At 37.9% G+C, this 23211-nt stretch overlaps 2 protein-coding genes and 1 long non-coding RNA gene across 3 annotated transcripts in view; 2 read left to right on the top strand and 1 right to left on the bottom strand.

Moving 5' to 3' along the window:
• The first annotated feature begins 9 nt into the window (after positions 1 to 9).
• On the top strand, positions 10 to 15695 carry LOC134728445 (uncharacterized). Its single transcript, XR_010108845.1, has 2 exons — positions 10 to 147; positions 14249 to 15695. It is a non-coding gene; the product is annotated as an uncharacterized LOC134728445 (long non-coding RNA).
• Positions 5399 to 22107, bottom strand: THAP2 (THAP domain containing 2). The gene is made up of 3 exons (XM_003832914.5): positions 21475 to 22107; positions 11650 to 11845; positions 5399 to 9360 (listed from the first exon to the last, which is right to left on the bottom strand). Exons 1-3 carry the CDS (start codon positions 21543 to 21545, stop codon positions 8941 to 8943), a joined length of 687 nt encoding a protein of 228 aa, XP_003832962.1. The 5' UTR covers positions 21546 to 22107; the 3' UTR covers positions 5399 to 8940.
• A 48-nt stretch (positions 22108 to 22155) lies between these two features.
• Positions 22156 to 23211, top strand: part of ZFC3H1 (zinc finger C3H1-type containing) — a 54200-nt gene continuing 53144 nt past the window's right edge. Inside the window, exon 1 of the mRNA XM_003832908.6 lies at positions 22156 to 23041. Coding sequence (XP_003832956.1) covers positions 22444 to 23041 — 598 coding nt within the window. The 5' untranslated portion in view covers positions 22156 to 22443. The remainder of the gene's footprint in view (positions 23042 to 23211) is intronic.

The raw sequence follows: 23211 nt of genomic DNA, 5'->3' as shown, positions 1-23211 counted from the left end.
TTAGGGGGATGTCGCCTAGCTCACGTGGGCAGGCACTGCTGGCATCCTGGCCCGCTGCGTTTGCACTGCTTCTCCGAAACCACATTATAGGTACTAAACAACATTGTTTAGTACCTATAATGTGCTAGACTCCTGGCTGCTAGCGAGGTAAAGTTAAACATAGTTTCTATTACTGAGCTCTCGTAATTATTGTCATAACACCACTTAGATTGTGGAAATATCTGTCCTCACACCCCTTATATTTAAGGTGTGTGCATTTAGAAAGCAAAACGTCTTGTTAGCATTAAAAATCTGAATCGTGGCTGATTTCTTTTCTTTTCTTTTTTTTTTTTTTTCGAGACAGTGTCTCTCTCTGCCGCCCAGGCTGGAGTGCAGTGGCACGATCTCTGCTTACTGCAACCACCGCCTCCCAGGTTCTAAGCGATTCTCCTGCTCCAGCCTCCGGAGTAGCTGGGATTACAGGCGCCACAACCACGCCCGGCTAATTTTTATATTTTTAGTAGAGACGGGGTTTTGCCATGTTGGCCCGGCTGGTCTCGAACTCCTGACCTCAGGGGATCCACCCACCTCGGCCTCCCAAAGTGCTGGGTTTAATGGCGTGAGCCACAGCGCCCGGCCTGATTTCATGTTTTATGTGAAATTAACTTGTTTGCCTGGGTTAACAGTAACTAACTGATAATTACATAATATTTATCAATTTTTTCAGTTAATTGCTGACAGTGTAAGAAGAGGAGCCAAATCCATTTCAGACACAGTATGCAATTGTGTTTTAATCCCCAAGAGTAGTTACTTTAAAAAAGCTCACATTATTTTAAATTTCAAAATACATGCCAAGACAGCTTGTCATTTTCTTTGGTAAGACATCTAATTAAGTAGTTAACTAAGAATCAAATCTGTGAAGTAGGACTAAATAGTAGTGGGCTTCCTGTACTAGATAATATACATATATGGTCTTTATGCTGAAATTTATTATGTGCCTACTTTATTTTTGTTTTAGTCTGTTCTGCATAGGTAAATGTTTGGATTATTTCACCAAGCTGACTGGCCAGTATCAATGTTACCAGACTACTGGGTAAAATTATTAATAATGAAAGCTAATGTTTTGTGGTTTGCACAGTCGCATTGTTTTTGTCTCTGCTTAGACAAAATTATAAACTAGTCTTTTTTTTTTCTTTTTTTTGCCTTGCTTCACCACAGTCACAGAGTGACCCTCTCTGATTAGTTGGTGTTCGATAGGAAAATCATAGCCTAGTTGTGAATGTCAAGCTATCTCCCAACACTGTGGTGTAGCTGTGTCAGGTCAGTCCCTGGATGTCAGGGATGATTTTCTCATGACTATTAGATCTGGCTAAAAAATGCATATTAAATAGTAGTGTCAGTGAACTGACCCTTTAGATGAATATTTTCCCTTCTATTTTTTTCAGTGACCAATTATAGATGTTTTTCTCCATAAAAGTTATTATAGCTTAAGACCAAAATAATTTAGAGGAATTAATATAATTAAAATACAGTAGTTCTTATATGCAATAGGCAGTTTCAGTTACCAAGGGTTAAACATGATCTTGAGGCAGGAGAATAGGGTCTCCTATTGAGGCAGGGAACCTAAGGCCGATTAATGCTGACTTCCTAGAGCTAAATCAAAAGGAAAACCCCAACTTCCCACACCTAAGTAACAAAAGGACCCGAAGCTACGCCCTTTGCAAACCCCTATTTTTTTTTGCGTGGCAGATAGAAAATTGAAAGTATCTCTGCTTGGTAGCTTTCTGCAACCAATCAGACGTTTGCATAGGATTGTAACTTTGTTAACTTTGCTTCAGCCTCTAATTGGTTGTTTTTCACAACCAATCAGACCGATTGTGCGCTAGTACTTCATTTACATTTACATAAGGTGTACACCAAGTAACCAATGGGAAACCTCTAGAGGGTATTTAAACCCTAGAAAATTCTGTAAGGAGGCCCTTGAGCCCCTATGCTCAGATGGTTCCCACCCTGTGGCGCGTACTTTTGTTTTCAGTAAATCTCTGCTTTTGTTGCTTCATTCTTTCCTTGCTTTGCTTGTGTGTTTTGTCCAGTTCTTTGTTCAAAACACCAAGAACCTGGACACCTTCCACCGGTAACAATCCGAAAATATTAAAAAGAAAATTCCAGAAATATTCATAAGTTTTAAATTGCATGCCAACGTAGCATGATGAAATCTCATGCCATCCAGCTCCATCCCACCTGGGATGTGAATCCTCCGTTTATCTAGCATATCCATGCAATAGACATTACTCTCTTGTTAGTCACTTAGGAGCCATTGCAGTTATCAGATGGACTGTTGCAGTATCACAGTGCCCTTATTTTAGTTCTATTACAATATATTGTTATAATTGTTCTATTTTATTATTAGGTAGTCCTCCTAATCTCTTACGGTGCCTAATTTATACATTAAGCTTTATCATAGGTATATAGGAATTGGAAAAAAATAGTATATATAGGGTTTGGTATTTTCCAGGGTTTCAAGCATCCACTGAGGGTGTTGGAATGTATCTCCAAGGATAAAGGGAGTGGGAGGGGCTCTTGTATACTTTTAAAAAATCACGATTTTACTGTTACAATTTTTATAGACTATCAATCTTAAAAATTTCAACAAAGTCTTTGTTTTTCTATTTACTTTGGAAGCCATTTTCTGGCAATGGAAAATTTCTGGTTAGGCATTTCCTAAACTATATTTTTTAACTTAATAGTAGTTATTCTTTGTTATTAGTAGGCATCCCTACCACTCAAAAGATACCTGTGATCAAATTTAAGGTTGAGAAATGTTGTCTCTACATGGGATAGTTAGAGTGTATTATTAATGACTCTAAGAAGTTAAGAAACAAACACATTTGTTTAAATGGTTCCAACAGTTAATTGTCTTCATCAGATTTATTTCCTGTAGAAAACATGCAGTTTGAGACTTACTATAGCAATCATAGAATAAACTGAAAGTTCATTGTTGCGCTGATCTTTAAATTTCACAATATAAATACCCATTTATGGTTAAGTGCTCTTTGATATAAAGTTTGGATTTTTCTACGATAGACATTTATATTCAATACCAATCACAAAAATTATCCTAATGTCAAAAAGCACTTACTGTGTGATAGGAAATTATCAGATTTTATTTACAATCCCTTTGAATCTAATTCAAAGGGATTGGTTTAGATTTTCTGAAATGTGCGAATATTTGAGTGATTTGAGTGCCAACACACATACACCACATGTGTATGTGTGGTGAAGGAGCATAGCAGATGAAAATGGACATGTAGACAATTACATTATAAAAAGATGATGACTTTATCCAAGTCATATATAAACAGGACTCAAGGAGAAAAGCACTTATGTCACTCTGGTATGTTTAGGGATGGTGTCACACAAGAGAGGGGAGCATCCAAGGTAAGAATTGAAAGATGACAAAGAGTTTGCTCAGTGACTAAGCTAAACAAGGGCAATTTGTAAAGGTTTGTTTGGTGGTTAAAAAGAACATGAAAATAGGAAGTTCAAGAGAATGGAGAAGAGTTAGAAATAACACATTTTGGAGTGTTTGCTAAATAATTTATTAAACTGAAAATTCATCTGAGAAATAGACACCTCTTTTAAAAAATTTTTAATATAAAAATAGAGGTGAGGTCTCACTGTGTTGTCCAGACTGGTCCCAAACTCCTGGCTGTAAGTGATCCTCTTGCCTTGGCCTTCCAAAGTGTTGGGATTACAGGTGTGAGCCACTGCATCCAACCAGTATGTGCCTTCTTGACATTAAACCCGAATATTTTGTTTTTTAAATGTTTATAGTATAGATTTTAAAAGACTAGGGAGCAATTTGAAGATGGATTTGTTGTATTAGATTGAGCTCATTCTAAAAGGGCCTTAGGGTGGGGAGCAATGAGGGCAGGAATAAAGAAATGGAATACTGTTTTCCAGTAACCTTGAGGACGGACACCATGTCTGTCTGGCACATCCTAGTTTGATCAGTGTCTCTTAGTGAGTGTTAAGATAGTATTTTTTGGGCTGGGTACGGTGGCTCACACCTATAATCCCAGCACTTTGGGAGGCCAAGACAGGCGGATCACCTGAGGTTGGGAGTTCCAGACCAGCCTGATCAACATGGAGAAACCATGTCTCTACTAAAAATACAAAATTAGCTGGGCATGGTGGCACATGCCTGTGATCCCTGCTACTCAGGAGGCTGAGGCAGGAAAATCACTTGAACCCGGGAGGTGGAGGTTGTGGTGAGCCGAGATTGCGCCATTGCACTCCAGCCTGGGCAACCAGAGCGAAAATCCATCTCAAAAAAATAAAAATAAAAATAAAAAAGATAGCATTTTTTGAATTACAGTATTCGAAACAATTTTTTTTTTTTTTTTTTTTTTTAGACAGTCTCACACTATTGCCCGGGCTGGAGTGCAATGGCACAATTTCGGCTCACTGCAACCTCTGCCTCCCTGGTTCAAGCGATTCTCCTGCCTCCACCTCCCGAGTAGCTGGGATTACAGGCACCCACCACCACGCCTGGCTTATTTTTTGTATTTTTTTTTTAGCAGAGACGGAGTTTCACTATGTTGGCCAGGCTGGTCTGGAACTCCTGACCTTGTGATCCGCCCACCTTGGCCTCCCAAAGTGCTGGGATTACAGGCGTGAGCCACCGCGCCCGGCCCAAAACAATATTTTAATCAGAAGAAATTAATAAAATATCACAATCTTTCCCTTTTGTTAGTAAGATAGTGCTTTGATAATGTATGCTTTTTTTTTTTTTTTTTTTTAAAGAGACAGGGTTGCACTCTGTTGCCCAGGATGAAGTGCAGTGGTGTGATCAGAGTTCACTGCAGCCTTGAACTCCTGGGCTCAAGCAGTCCTTCTGCCTCAGCCTCCTGAGTAGCTAGGGGACTACAGCCACATGCCTCTGTGCCTGGCTAATTTTTATTTCATTATTTTTGTAGAGATGGGTGTCTCGCTAAGTTGCCCAGGCTGGTCTTAAACTCCTGGCCTTAAGTGATCCACCCGCCTTAGCCCCACAACATGCTGGGATTACAGGCATGAACTCCTGTACCTAGCCTGCAAATAAATTTTTGTGTGAGCCTCAAATTATGGTCAGGATAGAGATAGACTGTTACCATTTTCATAGCCCTTCATATATCTTGTCTAGATTGCCTATTATCTGAAACAGTGCAAATAAACTATAATGTACATTTAGATATAATGTGAGCAACAAAAATGAAAATAATTTCTCTTCAAGGCTTTACATTATCTTTGTTCTACCATTTGCTTCAGTTTAGGGAGAAGGACTTCACAGAAGTCTTTCAGGGGGTCAATGTAAAAGAACTTTCACAGAAATATTTATGTACATTTTTTAGAAATAACAGGCATGACAGTAATTTCCTTGGGGAAAAATGTTTAATATCACCATACTCAGAATACATTTTTTTGAATATGCAATTAATTTAGTATACACTACAAAATCCTCAATTTTAGAAAGTTTCCAACTGTCTAAATATCAGAAGAATCCAATATTTTGGTACAAAGATGAACCATTTCCTATATTATAGCAAAATTAAAATCTACCCGTATTCTAATATTGAGAAATGAGATAAAACACAATATTATAAAGTCTACTTAGAAAAGATCAAGTGACCTCAAAGACTTTACTATTTTCATATTTTAAGACACATGATTTATCCTATTTTAGTAACCTGGTTCATATGTTAAACAAAGGATAATGTGAACAGCAGAGAGGATTTGTTGGCAGAAAATCTATGTTCAATCTAGAACTATCTAGATCACAGACATTTCTATTCCTTGTGCAAGTTGGCACACAGTAAATGCCCGAATGAATAAATAAATTGCATTAACAAGGATGTCTTCATGTGTAAATCAGAGATAATACCACCTACCACACAGAATGTAAGGGAAAAGAGAACAAATAAGTACCAAAGTGCTTTATATGATTCTGAGTTATTTTAAAAATCTGTGTTAATAGGTTTGTTATTTTACACAAAATATCAAATTTCAAATGAACTCCAGTGCTGGATTTCGATGTAGTATTTTATTTATAGCTATGTTTTCCTTTTAACAAAGATACCATTAACAACACATTTGTTCAGTGTTCATTTTAAAGGGTAAAAATGTTGTCTTATAGCTCATTCAATAAAATACCGTAATTCAGGTCAAATGCCAATGTCCTTGTACCTCCTTTGCTAAGTCAATATAAGGAGGAATCTGTTTTGTTTCAAGACAAAAGCATTTGATTATAAAAAGGTCTACAGTTTATAGTTCTTACTGAATTCCAATTCAACAGCATTTACCAAAGGACTTTACAGCTATTTCTTTTGTAGCATTTATCACATTGTATTATAAATATTACTTGTTTCTTTCAGGAGATAGAGCAACTTGAGGGCAGAAAATAATGTCATATTCCTTTTTATATCAAGTACCTAGCCTTTGGCTGGTTCTTTGTAGAGGTTGGTGCCCAGTAGACAGAGAACAAATGAACAGAAGATCTGTGTTGTGACCGGGAGAGGAAAAAAAAACCATTATAATTTCAGTTAGTTTATGGTCAGAGTGATTAAAAAAAAACTATCAAACTGAAAGCAGCATTTTAATAGACTCCTTTTAGGTTTTTCTCTGTGAATAAAGCTAGTTTTAAGGTAGACAAATGTATGTTAATAAAACAATTTGATGCAAAGAGTTTGGATCATGTTGTCAGGACAGTACAATGAAAATGACGGAGAAAACACAGAAAAGTTTACTCTAAAATTATTGAGTAGTAGTTTAATACTGTCAGGTAATAATGAATGAAGATGAAGTAACCTTGTCCAAAAGTTGTTGTATTTTACAATATTTTATTTTTATGATTTTTAAAATTTATTAAGGTTTCAAGGTATTACTGTAGATGGGAACTGGGCTACATAAATAAGTGTTTTGTATCTGGGGTGAAGGGTGAACCACATGACAGTGGTTATACTTGGAAAAAATAGTTTTTATTAAAATGATTATTTGTCCAACTTATTTTGAGTTATAAAATAGATATGGTCAGTGAATGTTTGATGATGATTATATGTTGGCAAAAAGTTATTTGAAACCATACTAGAAAAAAATAAATATGTAATGACAATTCCAAGGAACTACATCTAATACTTAAGATAAAGATAAAATAACTAGCAAGACTTATAACATTCACAAAAAGATTTTCATAAATATCTGTTTTAAATACCTCATGGGCATTCTAAGAGACTTTTCCTACCTTTGCATTTCCTTGGGAGGCATTCCTTAGTAAAGAGAGTGCTAATACTGTAAAAGAATTGTTACTAGGAGCCAAGCAAATGCAATCCTAAATAGCAAAAAAATGGAATTTTTAAAAAAATCATGAAGTAGCTATTACTTTACAGGAAAGATTACAGCAATTTATGACTTGGTTTATGCTACCTTTGTATGTTAGTATCACAAGCTTGAATTAAATAAGTTGAGTTAAATAACTTGATTCTCTATTAACAAATTTTTACATGATTTCAACAAAACTGAAGCAAAGGGTTCCTATTAAACATTAGTGAAATAAAGCAAACCCTTTAATTGTTCAAGTGGCAATGATAAGAATAGTTCTGAACTTTTATTTTGTAAAATAATTAGCATTTGCATACCACTATCACAGACATACACATATTTCTATAGGGAACATTTAATTTCCCTTATGCACTATGGTTGCTTTATTTTTGTTGTTGCTGTTTTAGAGACAGGAGTCTCACTCCATTGCCCAGGCTAGAGTGCAGTCGTGCAATCACAGCTCACTATAGCCTCAACCTCCTAGGTTCAATTGATCTTCCCACCTTAGCCTCCCAAGTAGCTGGGAACACAGGCATGCTAGTTGCTCTATTTCACTCACTAAAAAAGGAGATAAAAAGCAAGCTGATGTCTAAGATAAACTGATGCCATTTTAAGTTATCAATACAAAGTGTTAAGATATAAGTAGTTTCCTGTGATTAAATTTTACTGTGGGTTTATGAAGAGGAAAAAAAAAGCCCACTATATTGATATACTATTTCTGAGGTATAGTATGCATTTGGAAAGTAGTTAAAAAGAAAACAAAAAACCTTAGGAGTTCTGCTTATCAACAAATATGGAAGCACCAATTTTGAAGTTGGAAATGTAAGATTTTTATTATGAGAAAAAGAGTAGTATACATTTATCTAAGCTAGGTCCTGAACTCTGAATTATTTCACAACACTTACTTAGGTGAATATTATCAGCTACTAGATTTTACTAGTTTAAAGTACTTGAGGCCTTACCTAGTTTGGATGACTCAATCGTACTTCACATTCAAATATTTTCAAAATATTTTACAACCTATTTTAAAATCTAATATTCTTATGAGAGAGGCCATGATAAGCTCACTTTTACTGGTAAAACAAAATATAGAAAGTTTTAATTTAAAAACTTGCCCTGTACCTTTTTTTCTATACATTTTTCAAATCACAGTGCCAATTATAATTTAATTAATACAAAAGCCAGCAGTTTTAAGGTCATGTTGAATGTTGGTTAACTCTTATTTAGCATCTTATTTAGAATGCAATATGCCAACTTTGGTACAGGAAAAAATTCTTCTCTAATGTAAGTTAAACATATTACTTATCATAAGCTGTTCTTTTAACAGTAGTTTAAAAAGACAAAAACAAAAAACACCTTTCAAACATACAATTTATTAGCAAAATTTTTAAGTCCGTAATTCTAATGTAAGGCACTTCCACTCATTTTCAAATAAAATTTCCATATGAAGTTTTTTATTCTTTTGTAATCAAGTCTTCACAAATTATGCAGTAATGTTACTTCAAGTAAAACTTTATTAAATAATGAATTTTGGCATAAGTGCCATAATTATCTTTACTTCTGAAAAGAATGAAGGATAGGCATCAAGCTCTGTGCAAGCTAAATTTAAATGAAGGTACTCTTGGTCTGTTTTAGATTTAGACTTAGCAGTGTTTTATCTTGTTGATCTTGTTCAAGGATCTTAAAATCTTCCAAAGGAAGACTGCTTAAGGCAGTTGGTAACATGTGTTCTGATGTACCTTTAGGTAATACACTATTTGCTTCTAAATTCTTTACCAAACACGTGGCTTTGATCCATCTTCGAGTTGCTCTGCGTTCCTTTTGTAGGCAAGTTTTCATTTTTCTTCTTAAGCTTGCTATTTCTTTTTCCAGTTTAATGATCCTCTTTTTTGCCTCCATAGGATTCCTAAAGGCATAGCTGTGTTCAAGTAGTACTTGCTGACTACTAATGTTTGATTTTAAATTAGATGGTCCAGCTGGGGAACAACTGTTGTTTTTCTTCAAAAGATTCCTTGACTTGAGTTTCTGAGCCAAACAAAATTAGAGGGTTGAACATAAATTATGAAATATCACAAATAAGCACATAGTGTCCAGTTTTGGATAACAGTATTTAAACTGCTCTTTTAAAAGTCAATTTTAAAACTTTAATAGGAAATAGCAGCAGCCATCTCATGTAATCCAAGATTAAGTTTTTTAACTGGTTGAATTAACTCTAGTCACCTATTTCTTTTTGTCCCATATCCAGAGAGATTCAAACACTGATTTGGAAATAGACAATGGACGTCCAAGGTTTCTTCCAAATTATTGACTATGATTCTATAGAGACTTTAAAGATCCTTTGCAATTTACTAAGGTCAATTTAGAATATATGTAGATATTATTTATGATATTAATTTGATCCCCTTTTAATTAAATACCCTTTTCTCAATTTGATGAATATTTTAGACCCAGGGTCCTATTTAATGAAAACTGAAGGATCTTTAGAAATGTATTCTTAAGTACCAAGCTTCTAAACAGATTTACCTATTAATTTTTGATGGTTATATCTTCAAGGATTTAAAATCTGGCTAGGAACATTTGCCAAAATCAGGAGACTTTTTTTGCTTTTATCTCTTTCATTCAAATGGTCATCAAGTCCTATTAATTCTACCCACTAAATATTCCTACCATGAATCCTCTCCTCTCCGTCATTCTTTTTTTTCCTTTCTCTGTTCCACAATAAGGCTGAACACTGTCATTCTTAATGTCACTACTTACACTGGGCCCGTATCATATCTGTTCTGACTATATTATTCTTTATTGATCTCTCCACTTCATTTTGATCCTCATTAATCCACATTCTGCCATAGAATAATTTTTCTAGAATATTTGACTTTTCCATTCTGGCCAAATTATTCTTTGCCTATCTATTATCTAAAGGAAAAATAAATCTTTAGATGGCATACTATACAATTTAGGATCTCACCCCATTCTGCAATTTACCATCTTGATTTATACTCCAGCAATACTAAGCCACTGAGAGTTTCCAGACTATATCATATCCTCATAAGTCTGTGTCTTTAATTCATTAAACATTTATTGAAACACATATTATGCATTCCTGGGGACACAACACTGAACAAATAAGATGACGTGGTTCCTATCCTCATGAAACCTACAGTTAGTCCCTCTGCCTAGGGAATTGACAGGAACTCTTTTTTGATCTTTGTATCTCTAGCACTGAGCTTAGATTCTGGCATAATGGAAAGTTTAGTTGTATTTATTAAATAAATAAATGATCAAAATGTCAAAAATAAGGTGTATTTCAAATTCAGTAAGTATTTGAGTATATACTATGTCCCAGGCACTGTTTGAGGTGCTGAGGATTCACGTGTGAAAAAGACTAAGTTCTTGTCCTCCTGGAGCTTTTCTAACATCAGTGGTAATTAGCTTACCACAACCTCGTCTCCCATTCAGATAATAACTCATATACATTTAAAAGTTTAACTGTTACAAACAAGAGAAACAGTAGTTTTTCCTCAGAGGAAAACATGTTTGTCCTCCCTTTCAAAGCTAAACTATTTGTGTTCATTTTACCCTTTCTTACTCTTGGTGACCCTGTCTTTCCCAGCTAGGTTTTCCTCTCTGGTCAGATCTTCCCTAACTAGATAAAACATTGTTTTAATTCATTCATCTTATACCTTTCTTCTTTCATTTTTTTTAATTTACTTTTTTTGCTTCATTTTTTCTTCATTCTTTCCTTTAAAGATCACTTGCTAACATTTCCTACTCGCCCCTCAACCCACTCGTTTTTGTTCTCATTATGCAACTGTAATTATTCTGTGCAAAGCCAAGGTCCCTTTCCTCTATTTTAAACTCCCAAGGCTTCAAAAGCCCACCCTGAATGCCCAAGCTCTCTGAAGATTTCTGTCATGCCTGCCTCCCTCTGAACTTACATTCTTTGGTTTAATTCTGGCTGTGTGCTCTTAAAGTACTTTGCACATGTTATTTGTATGTCATTTTAAAATCAGAGCACAGTGATGCTGGAGGTTTCATTACTCATATGATTTTTCAGTTTTACCAATGGTGCAATTATTAATAATAATGGGTAATAATGTAAAATTCCAATATAGTAAAACAATTTGGATTGGGGAAAGAATATTGGAGTCAGGAGACCCAAACTCTGATTCTAGCCTGTACCTTTACTGTACAAGAGGAAGGTCTGCAACTTTTTTGAGGCATATCACTATAAATGAATTTCAGTTAATAACTGCATAAACAAAAAGGAATGAGTTCTAAAAATGGTTTTAACAAAAGGAGAGTAACATTACCTACCATAGACTTTATATGGGTACAAAAATCAAAAATGGTTGGAACAGCATCCATTTTAAGTCGTCGAGTTTGTCCTGTTAGGTCAAAACAGGAGGCTTCAAAGTGCTTTGAACAAAGAAAAGTGTGTTTTCCTGGCACAAAATTTTTGCGCCTAACCAGGCGAACCCATTCTTTTCTTCTTTTAGGATCCAAAGGAAACCTTAAAAAAAAAAAATGCAACTCAAATTCCAACTATCATAATTCTGGCTGCACCTAAATGATTAAAAGAAATTTCGAAGATGATTAAAAGTGTGTCCCATTTACCTAAAAAATTTTAAACTCACAATATCCAGACACTGGAACAGAAACCAATTCATGGTAATGTTTTATAAGTTTGAAAAACTTAGTCAAAAACTGACTTGAGTCGTTTATTTTTCAGGGCTTTTAAAAAGAGACATTTCTTCCCAATTAGCCCTTAATCTGGGCAGTAAATAAAACATGACTAAACTGATTTAGATCAAGTTTAAGTAGAACAATTATAAGCGGGAGTAATTTCACCACGCTTTAATCTGCTGCTGATATATGTAGTCAAGAAAAATCAGATATCTAAAGATTAAATTTTGTCAAGGAAAGCCTAGGCAGATTCTGGTACTCTTTCCTCTATGTCCCATCATTAAGACACTTACCACATTGTTTTGTAATTTTTCCATTTTAATTTCCAGTGACATAAAGATTATAAATTTCTTGAGGACAGGGATCATTATATCTTGTTATGTATTTATCTTTGACACTTAGCACAATGCTTTGCAAACAGTAGGGATTCAACAAAATTTGCTAAATTAATACAAATACAGAGTAATAATATACTGTATGTAAACAGCAAATATTTTTAAAAAGTCAACTCTTTAATTATGTAGTGCAGCAGAAAGTAAACTTACAAAAAGGTAAAATGCTTTGTAGCAATGTTTTTCCTTTCATATTTCAAATATAAAGTACAGTTGACCCTTTAACAACATAGGTTTGAACTACACAGGTCCAATTATATGTGTATTTTTTTCAATAAATATATTTGAATTTGAAACAATTGGAAAAAACTTGCAGACAAACCATGTAGCCTGGAAACATCAAAAAAATTAAGAAACAGGTATGTCATTAATACATAAAATATATGTAGATACCAGTCTATTTTATCATTTACTACCATGAAATATACACATACTAGTCTATTTTGTCATTTACTACCATGAAATATAAACAGATTTTTAAAAGTTAAAATTATCAAAATTTACAGGGACCATACATGGCATCATTCAGTCCAGAAGAATGTAAACAAATGCAAAGATGCAGTATAATAATAACTGCATAAAACCAACTGTAGTACATACTGTACTAGTGTAATAATTTCATAGCTATCTTCTATTGTAGTGAGCTCAATAAGTGCTGTGAGTACCCACTTAAAGTGCCATGTGATGCTAATTATCTCTGTCTAAGCAATTCGTCTCTCCAGTAAGTTGTGTATCATGGCAGAAAGTGATCTCTCGCAGTTCTTGCATATTTTTCATTGTATTTAGTGCAATACCATAAACCTTAAATAATACCATGATACCCATATGAAGTGCCATTAGTGATGATGGATGTGCTCTAAGAAGCAGAGTCATGACAATACAAGAAAAAGTTGAATCGCTTGAGATATATATATATGCCACATAGATTTAGGTCTACAGCTGTTGTTGCCTGCCATTTCAAAATAAATAAATCCAGGACCATTGTAAAAAAAAAAAAAATCATCAAGCTGTTGCTACAGCTGTGCCAGCAGGTACAAAAACCTTGCACTTTTTGTGAAATATCTTTCTATTCTGTATTGGAAATGCAGCTTTTATGTGAGTATACAATTGCTGTAAGAAAGCCATATCTGTATTCCAGGACTAGAGGTAGTTTTTTTTTAGAAAGAAATTTTTTTTGGAAAAATCATATTAGAGTTTATACAGAACTCTGGAGAAAAAGTGAGGTTGTTATATGATAAAACAAAAGGAAGGTGAATGATCTGAAGCTGCAAATTTAATGCCATCAGAGGATGTTTGATAATTTTAGAAAGAGGTTTGGCTTAAAAAATGTCAAGATAACAGAGAAACAGCTTCTGCTGACCAAGAGGCTGCAGATGTTCCCAGATGCCATTAAGATCATTCAAGAGAAAGGCTGTCTGAACAGGTTTTTGATGCAGGCAAAAGTGCCCTTTACAAAGGATATGTATTAGTAAGGAAGAGAAGCAAACATCAAGACTTAAGGCAAGAAGGGATAGGCTAACACTGTTTTGTATAAATGCAGTTGGGTTTATATCAGTTCTGCCCTTATCTACAAACCTGCTAAACCCTGAGCCTTGAAAAGGAAAGATAAACACCAGCTGCCAGTCTTTTTGTTGTAAAATGAGAAGGCTGGGACAATGACAACCCTTTTTCTGGATTGGTTCCATTGAATTTAGGAAGTACGCTGCCAGTAAGGTACTGCCTTTCAAAGTTCTTTCCATTTTGGACAATGCCCCTGGCCACCAAGATCCAGTCCAACACAGAAGTTGTCAAAGTGGTCTATTTGTCCTCAAACTCAATGTCTTTAATTCAACTTCTAGATCAGAGGGTCAGAAGTTTTAAGGATCATTACACATGGTACTCTATGGAAAGGACTGCCAACGCTATGGAAGAAAACCCCAACAAAGATAGAAAACATCATGAAAGTATACAAGGACTGCACCATTGAAAATTGTTACAGAAAAAGTGGTGAAAGAAACCAAGCCCAAAACAATAAATTCCTGCTAAAGAAAAGTGTGTGTGTATGTTGTGCATGACCTCACAGTCTTTGTGACAGAGCTGATAAGGGAAATCATGAATGAGATTGTTGATATGGCAAAAAAGATGGGCAGTGACAGGTTTCAAGATATGGATCTTAAAGAAATTCAAGAGCTGATTTAAGACACCACACCAGAGGAATTAACAGAAGACAGCTTGATGGGGTTGAGTGCTTCTGAACACTGCCAGATGATGAGGAAGAAGTTGTAGAAGCAGCAATGCCAGAAAAATTGACATTAGAAAATCTGGCAGAAGGGTTCTGATTATTCAAGACTGCTTTTGACTTCTTTTATGACATGGACCCTTCTATAATAGGGTCACTGAAACTAAAGCAAACAGGGAAGAAGGATTGGTGCAATATAGAACCATTTTTAGAGAAATGAAAAAGAGTAAGACAGAAATTATGATGTATTTCCATAAAGTTAGACTGAGCGTGCCTGCCTTTCCTGCCTCCCCTTCCACCTCTTTCACCTTTGCCATGCCTGAGGCAGCAAAACCAACCCCCTTCTTCCTCCTCCTCCTCAGCCTACTCAATGTGAAGATGACAAGGATGAAGACCTTTATAGTGATACACTTCCACGTAATCAATAGTAAATATATTTTCTCTTAATTTTTTTTTTTTTTGAGACAGTTTTGCTCTTGTTGCCCAGGCTGCAGTGAATGGTGCCATCTTGGCTCCCTGCAACCTCCACCTCCCAGGTTTAAGTGATTCTCCTGCCTCGGCCTCCTGAGTAGCTGGGATTACAGGCGCCTGCCACCACGCACGCTTAATTTTTGTATTTTTAATAGAGACGGGGTTTCACCATGTTGGCCAGTCTGGTCTTGAACTCCTGACCTCAGGTGACCCACCTGCTTCGGCCTCCCAAAATGTTGGGATTACAGGGGTGAGCCACCATGTCCGGCAGGATTTTCTTAATAACATTTTCTTTTCTCTGGCTTACTTTATTCTAAGAATACTGTATAGAACACATATAACATAAAAAATGTGTTGATTGTTTACGTTATTGGTTAAGGCTATTAGTTGAATTTTTGGGGAATCAAAAGTCATACTCCGATTTTCAACTGTGTGGTGAGGGAGCTTCTGCACCCCTAAACCCTGCATTGTTCAAGGGTCAACTGTACACTGATATGCATCCAGTGTGTACCTATTAAGGAAGAGACAAATATAAGGGGCTGTCTCTAAGAATTCTACTGGTAACTTGGAAATATAAGAATCAACATTGACATGTAGTAAGTTTGTGTAAAACTCTTTAGTTTGACTACATTATCCTTTAAATATTAATTATGAAATGACTAGTGTTTATAAAGAACCACAGAATCCAAGTTAGAAGATCATGTGGTTCAGAAGACCCAAATGCAGCCTCATTAGGTAACAGCTTTGGGTATATCGCATATACTAGGTTGGCTAACACTACCAGCAATGAGGGGCACAAAGAAGTGAATGTCTGGATTTACAGTCAACACTCTCCCATCTTCTGTCCCCATCCCCCTCAACCCTATACGTACCCTGATCTGAAGATACTAACATCTGTATATCACTCCACAATTCACATATGCATTTTTTCTATTTTACAAGAAAATAGAGTTTTTTTTTTTTTTTTTTGGGACGGAGTTTCGCTCTTGTTGCCGAGGCTGGAGTGCAGTGGCAGGATCTCAGCTCACTGCAACCTCTGCCTCCCAGGTTCAAGAGATTCTCCTGCCTCAGCCTCCTGAGTAGCTAGGATTACAGGAGCCCGCCACACCTGGCTAATTTTTTTTCTATATTTTTAGTAGAGACGGTGTTTCCCATGTTGGCCAGGCTGGTCTTGAACTCTTGACCTCAGGTGATCCACCTGCCTCGGCCTCCCAAAGTGCTAGGATTACAGGCATGAGCCACCGCAGCTGGCTGAATAATTTTCTGATAACTTATTTCCTCTGCCTAGTCTCACCTCTTAATGACAATCTAGTCTCACCTCTTAATGACAATCTAGTCTCATTTCAAAGATCTCTGTCCCAGTATTTGATGGTTTGGAAATATTTCCTAAAGGCTAAGCTAAAAATCAGGCTTTAAACACGTTTCTTCTTGTCAGGGCCTCAATAGAGACTCAGAATAAATAAGTACTATCATTGTATTATTATTTGTATAAGACTCTTCCACTATAAGACTGTCTTTCAGATATTATTTTTCAGGTCCTTAATTCTCTCTTTTAAAGCTCTTCTTAAAACTAGCTCCTTAATTAGGAAATCAATGCCTTGAATCAAATCTTAAGTTGACCAAATTCTACTTAAGACTGTTTAGGAATCCTATCTTATTAAGGAAGTTTTCCATGATCAGAGGACTGGGTTAGATGTCGCTATAGCACTGATAGCACAGTTTTTTGTTTACTTTTCTATCTTTCCCACTGGACTGTAAGTTTCTCTAGGGTAGGAGCTGTGTTTTTCACTGCTTTGTCCCTGGGTCTAGCATAGTATCTAGCATAGTATCTGTTAAGCACTCAATGAACTTTTCTGAATCAATGAATGAATGAACTAATAGGGTTAACTCGGCACTACTAGTATTTAGATTTTCTGTGCTGAAACAGAATATGAATAATCAATGATTTTATATTTAATTTTGGTGTAATGTTTTTGTACAGCACTAACCTTGATCATGTTTTGGATGTGTTGTTTGGATTTTTCTCAGCACATTCAAAGGGTGGGAGATATAGCCCATAAGCTAAATTTAAGTTCACCTTAATTTAATAATAAATCCTCACATAAATACAATAAAATTAAGATGATGGTAACAGGATATATTCTTATCTAGACAGTAATAGAACCAGGCTCTTATAAATATTTGATGTTTTGGAAAATCACTCAGTAGTTTAAACAGTGCTATTCTGTGTGCATCTTCAATAATTAGTTGAATGCCTCATACATTCCAAGCACTGTCCTAGGCACTGAAGACACAGTAGGAAACAAAATAGACATAGGACTTCTCTTCCATGAGCGTATACTGTAATGGGGAAGGTAGGGAATCAAATAACTGGATGCAATAGAATAGAGTGGCCACTGTCTCTGGACTCAAACCAGGGCACCAATCCTGGCTCCTTTGCATAATATCTGGGTGACTTTAGGCAAGTTAACCTTTTTAGGTCTCCTTTTTATCATATATAAAGTGGGGATAAGAATGGCACCTAGTGTGGTCATAAGGATTAAATGAAAAAATGTCAGTAAATGCTTAGGCCAGTGCACAGTACATGCTAAATATTAAATGCTATTTATTATTATAATAAAAGTAACTACAAGTGTCGATGAGTCTTATAAAAGCATAAGTACAGGGTTGTGTGGAACCGTAAAACAGGAAGAGCTAGTCTAGTCAGGAGGCCTTAAAAATTATAGGAATCAGCTAGAGAAGTTAGGGTGGGACAGTAGAGTGTTAAGAATATCTTGGGGACAGAGAATAGTGTTATGAAACAATGCTGGAGGGCCTTCTAAGTCAAAGAGTAATTTTGAACCTTATCCACCTTATCCAAAATGGCAATGGTAAGCCATTAAAAGGCTGAATTGTGAGAGCTGATTGTTAACAGAAAATCTGTAAGCCAGTTGTTAAACAAAGCCATTATTAAAATTAAACTAATATAAAGTTGCAATTAAATAAATTAAAATGAAAGGTAATAAATACCAAAACCCCCAAATTTCCTAGTGATTTTACTGTTACCTTTACCCTTAAGGTTGTCTGTTGTTATCTGTATGGTGGAAATACTAAAATAGTGTGAAACTGCACATCTCTTTCCAACTCCATAATCAGTGATGTCATATTGATAGCTTGAAACTAGACTTGGTAGTAGTATTTACATCATAGAAGGTGGGGAAACACTACAAATCAGGGCTTTTCCCCCTCCCTAGAGAACATTTATTAAATATTTAGCAACATACTATTGATTATAGAAGAGTGCCTAGGAGTGCATGGATGGAAGCAGTGAGCCAGTTAAGAGCCTACTGTAATAATCTAATCAAGGGGTAATGGTGAGAAGTCAAGGGAGGAAGACTTCCAAGTTTCCAGATGGGTAGATCTTCATTTACTGAGAAGCAGAGTACAGGAAGTGGGGGTAAGTTTGGGGAAGGGCAGTTTGTTAATATAGATAATGAATCTGGGTAACTAAAAGGAGACCAGAGAAATACTGAGTAGACACTTGGCCTATAGGTCTGGAACTCATTAGACAGAGATGGACTGGAGATACTGATTTGGGAGGCATCAACAAGTAGATGCTGAGACCACAGAACAGCTGAAATTATTCTGATATGAATGTGAAGACCTGGCTTAAGGAGTAGAGAGAAGAGTAGCAAAAGAGATTGAAGACAGGCCAAAAAAGTCAGAAGATAATCATAAAATTAGTGTCATAGAGAGTATTTCATGGAGGAAATTATCACATACCATGACAAATGAATGTAGAGAGACATAAAGGTCATGTTAGCAAGAGCAATTTCAGAAGATTACTGGGGAGACTTAAGACTCGAGTTGGCTAAGAGGTAAGAAAGATAGAGACAGTAAGTTTAGGCAAAATAACTTGCACAGAGATACAGAAGTCTACTAATGGCCAGGCGTGGTGGCTTACGCCTGTAATCCCAACACTTTGGGAGGCCGAGGCAGGTGGATCACAAGGTCAGGAGTTCGAGACCAGCCTGGCCAATATGGTGAAACCCCATCTCTTCTAAAAAATATAAAAATTAGCCAGGCATGTGGGCATGCCTGTAGTCCCAGCTATTCGGGAGGCTGAGGCAGGAGAATTGCTGGAACCCAGGAGGTGGAGGTTGCAGTGAGCGAAGATTGCACCATTGCATTCCAGCCTGGGTGACAGAATGAGACTCTGTCTCAAAAAGAAAAAGAAAAAGAAAAAAAAGTCTACTAATGTCCCAGTAGAAAAGGAGTGAATCAATTAAACCTTGTTTGTATTTACAAAATAGGAATGTATTTTTATTATAATGAATACTATTTTAAGACCTAAATTTCTGAGGTTACACATGAAAATGTTAAATTCATAGTAGGCAAATTTTATGCATGTTATTGTACCACCATCCATCTCTTTTGTTTTGTTTTTTGTTTTTTCTTGAGACAGGGTCTCACTGTATTGCCCAGGCTGGAGTACAGTGGCATGATTATGGCTCAGTGCAGCCTTAACTTCCCCAGCTCAGGTAGTCCTCCCACCTCAGCCTCCGGAGTAGCTGGGACTACAGGCATGCGTCACCAGGGCCAGCTGATTTTTTGTATTTTTTTGTAGAGACGAGGTTTCACCATGTTGCCTAGGCTGGTCTCAAACTCCTGGGCTCAAGTGATCAGCCCGCCCTGGCCTCTCGAAGTGCTGGAATTACAGGTGTGAGCCACCACACTGGGTTAAACATTGTTATTGGTGTCTGGACTCCCCTCTCTCATCTATCCAATCAAATTACTAAATTCAGTAGTTTCTCCTTGAACATTTCTCCAATCTGTCCCCTCCTCTCCATTTCTACTCTAATATCACCCTAGTCTAGAAAATTGGGTGGACTTTCCTTGTTTTATTTACTACAGCTTCCTAACTAGTTTTTCTCTGTCAGCTCACACATTCCCTAATTCAATGCTGATTGTGCCAGCAACTGAGTAAAGGGTTTAGTTTAGTTGACATTGTAGCAAGATTTCCCTGTGAAGGAAAAAAATAGGTAAATTAATATTCCGTAATAAGTTCCTTTCTCATCAAGTTCATTCCCGATGATGCTTGACCAGCACTTTCAGTAACACTACGATTCTCTACACTGCAGCCAGAGGACTTTTCAATATGCAAATCTAATCGTGCCATTCTTTTTTAAACCCTCCATGGCTTCTCAAGTACTCTTAGGATAAAACAGAAAATACTTAAGTAGCACACAGGACCCAATCTGTCATCCTTTGGTCTCATTTGAAATGTCACATCCTTTGAAAAAGTGTTCTTTGACTTTCCAAGACTAAGTTAGGTCTCTGAATGTTTCTTCTGTGGCACTTAATTATTTATGTCTTTCTCCACCATTAAATTCTAAACTCCAGGAGGGTTAGAACTTTCTGGATCCTTAGCACAATGTCAGGTAATTAGGAACTCCGTACATATTTGATGGATGAATGAACAAAGCACTACATATGCATGAACTAGTTTAAAAACAGAAACATCACAAGATTTTTTTTAAGTGGCAGCTTTTAATAAAAGTACAGTTCGTAATAGTGAGGTAGGGAAAAAGGTCAAGGATATAATTTCTACATACTAACATATACGTTGTTAGGTATATAAAATATATAAAATCAGGACTGGTGTCACTTAACTTTTTAATGTGTCTTTTCTTCGGGCACGTGGCAGGCACTTGCAGAGAAGGTAAACATTTACAGAGTACCTGTTATTTTCCAGGCATTGTTCAAAGTGCTTTCAAGAGTTCTGGTTTGACAGAACTAAAGAATTTTGATTTTTCTTCCAGCAAACAAAAGAAAACCTAGGTTCTTTTTATTACTCTATTCTAGTAAGAACAGAAAGGTTATCTTTTGCACTTTAATTAACATCGCTTAATTCCATGGCTTTCAAAGATGACTCAATTCCTCCGCAGAATTACTATGTGACTATTAGAAATCTAAATGCCTCCCATGTCAATTCATCTAGTGAGAATTTCCTAATTTTAACGGGAACACAGCAGGCTTTTACGGTGATTGCTGCTTGAATGGGAAGATCTCTTTCTCCCTTACGGCGTCATTCATGTCAAGACCCGGTCTAACAGAGGAATAAAACAGTAGAAAATTACGATATCCTCCTGTTCCTTTTTTTACTAAGGGGTAATGACCAAACAGTACTTGGATTTCTTTTAGAAAATGAGTAAAGCTTCCCCGAAAGCAGAGAACAATTGGGCAGATTTGAGAAACACAAAGGACATACGATGCTTCCCCGCTACCAGCTGGGAAAGTTATTAGTATTAGCAGAATCCTCCTGTTCCTTCCACACAAGCGATAGCCACAATAGGAACTCCAGTTTCCGTCACCCCCACTCCCTGCCCAGGTTACCTGTGGAAGCTGATGTTAATGTGCTTGTTGTAGGTAGTGGCACAGCCCGCCGCGGCGCAATTGGTCGGCATTTCCCTTTCCCACTCATTCAGCGCCCTTAGGTCTCTACTGAGGCGCTGGCTGCTAAGCTTTCTTCTGGCAGAGGCTGGACAATCAAGGCAGGCGTGCCTTAATCGTGAGAGCTTAGTCGTGAGAGCGGAGTGGGAAGAAGGGGTGTGTATGTGGGGGCGGAGGCGAAGGACGGTCAGCCTTCCCTTTCTCTTTATTAATATGGCCGACTAGAGCCCACAGAACTGGCCCTCCTGGAGCTCTAGTCGCCTTCGCTTGACTTCACCAACATGGCGGACACAACCCGTTCTTTCTCCCCGCCCCCAAGAGGGAGCGGATCTACTGCGTTTCTTTGGCAGCGGTCCTCAGAGCAATTAAAAGGAAGAGGTGTTTTCCCCTCCGATTACTATAAATTACAAGAGTTTTACAATAAAACTCTCTCAAGCCTGCAACAGCAGCTCCACCTACTTCTGCATGCACCCAGCTGTACCAAGCCAGACCCTGCGGTGGGTGTGACCCTAGACCGGAAGAGTAAACCCGAAGAAAGACGAAAGACTACAAATCCTAGTGAGTATCGAGTTGGTCTTATTATCGCGTGAACTGGGAGCCTTTGTTTCCTGCGTGTCGCAGGAAGTGACGTTTCGGGTACAGCCGCTACCAGAGTCCCTTTCTCGCGAGGCGGAAGAACCGCGATCGCTGAGGAGCAAGGGGGCGCTAGGAAAGGGAACTGGGTTGCGACGGTCCGGCGAGAGAGAGCTGGGGTGCTGGGGTGCGGGGAAGTTGGGGAGCAGAGGCCGCTAGGTGTCCGAGTAGGGTAAGACCGCACCGACCCGGTCCGTTAGGAAAGAAGGGAAACGAGGCAATTGTCGGGCGGATCCCCGGACGGAGGGCTAAGGTTGTGTGGAAGGCGCTGCTCCCCGGATGGCGACCGCAGATACTCCGGCCCCGGCCTCCAGTGGCCTCTCGCCGAAGGAAGAAGGGGAGCTTGAAGATGGGGAAATCAGTGACGACGATAATAACAGCCAGATACGGAGTCGGAGCAGCAGCAGCAGCAGCGGCGGCGGGCTGTTACCCTATCCGCGGCGAAGGCCTCCTCATTCGGCCCGGGGCGGTGGATCTGGCGGAGGCGGTGGCTCTTCCTCGTCATCGTCCTCTTCTCAGCAGCAGCTGAGGAATTTCTCACGCTCGCGGCACGCGTCTGAGCGGGGCCACCTCAGGGGACCCAGCAGCTACCGACCCAAAGAACCGTTCCGGTCTCATCCGCCTTCTGTACGGATGCCTTCGAGCTCACTGTCCGAAAGCAGTCCCCGGCCGTCTTTCTGGGAGCGGAGCCACCTCGCCTTGGACCGTTTCCGCTTTCGAGGCAGGCCTTACCGGGGTGGGAGTCGCTGGAGTCGGGGGCGAGGAGTGGGTGAGCGAGGAGGCAAGCCGGGGTGCAGACCTCCTCTGGGAGGAGGAGCAGGATCCGGGTTCAGCAGCAGTCAGAGCTGGCGAGAGCCCTCTCCACCTCGGAAGAGCTGTATCCTTAACGTGGCGGTCGGCGCTGGGTGTGTCACTAAAGTTCCCTTTAGCGTCATTACTAGGTCTGTGAGACGAGTGTAACTTTGAATCATCAGAACCGCTTATTTCTCCCTGTGTCAGTATACTTTAAGTTGTTCTTTGGTAATTCCCCGTGTGTCACACTATAGC

This window comes from Pan paniscus, chromosome 10 (assembly GCF_029289425.2).
Source record: "Pan paniscus chromosome 10, NHGRI_mPanPan1-v2.0_pri, whole genome shotgun sequence".
NCBI lineage: Eukaryota > Metazoa > Chordata > Mammalia > Primates > Hominidae > Pan > Pan paniscus.
The sequence above is the reverse complement of the archived record's forward strand: the minus strand, read 5'-3'. Positions and strand labels throughout refer to the sequence as shown.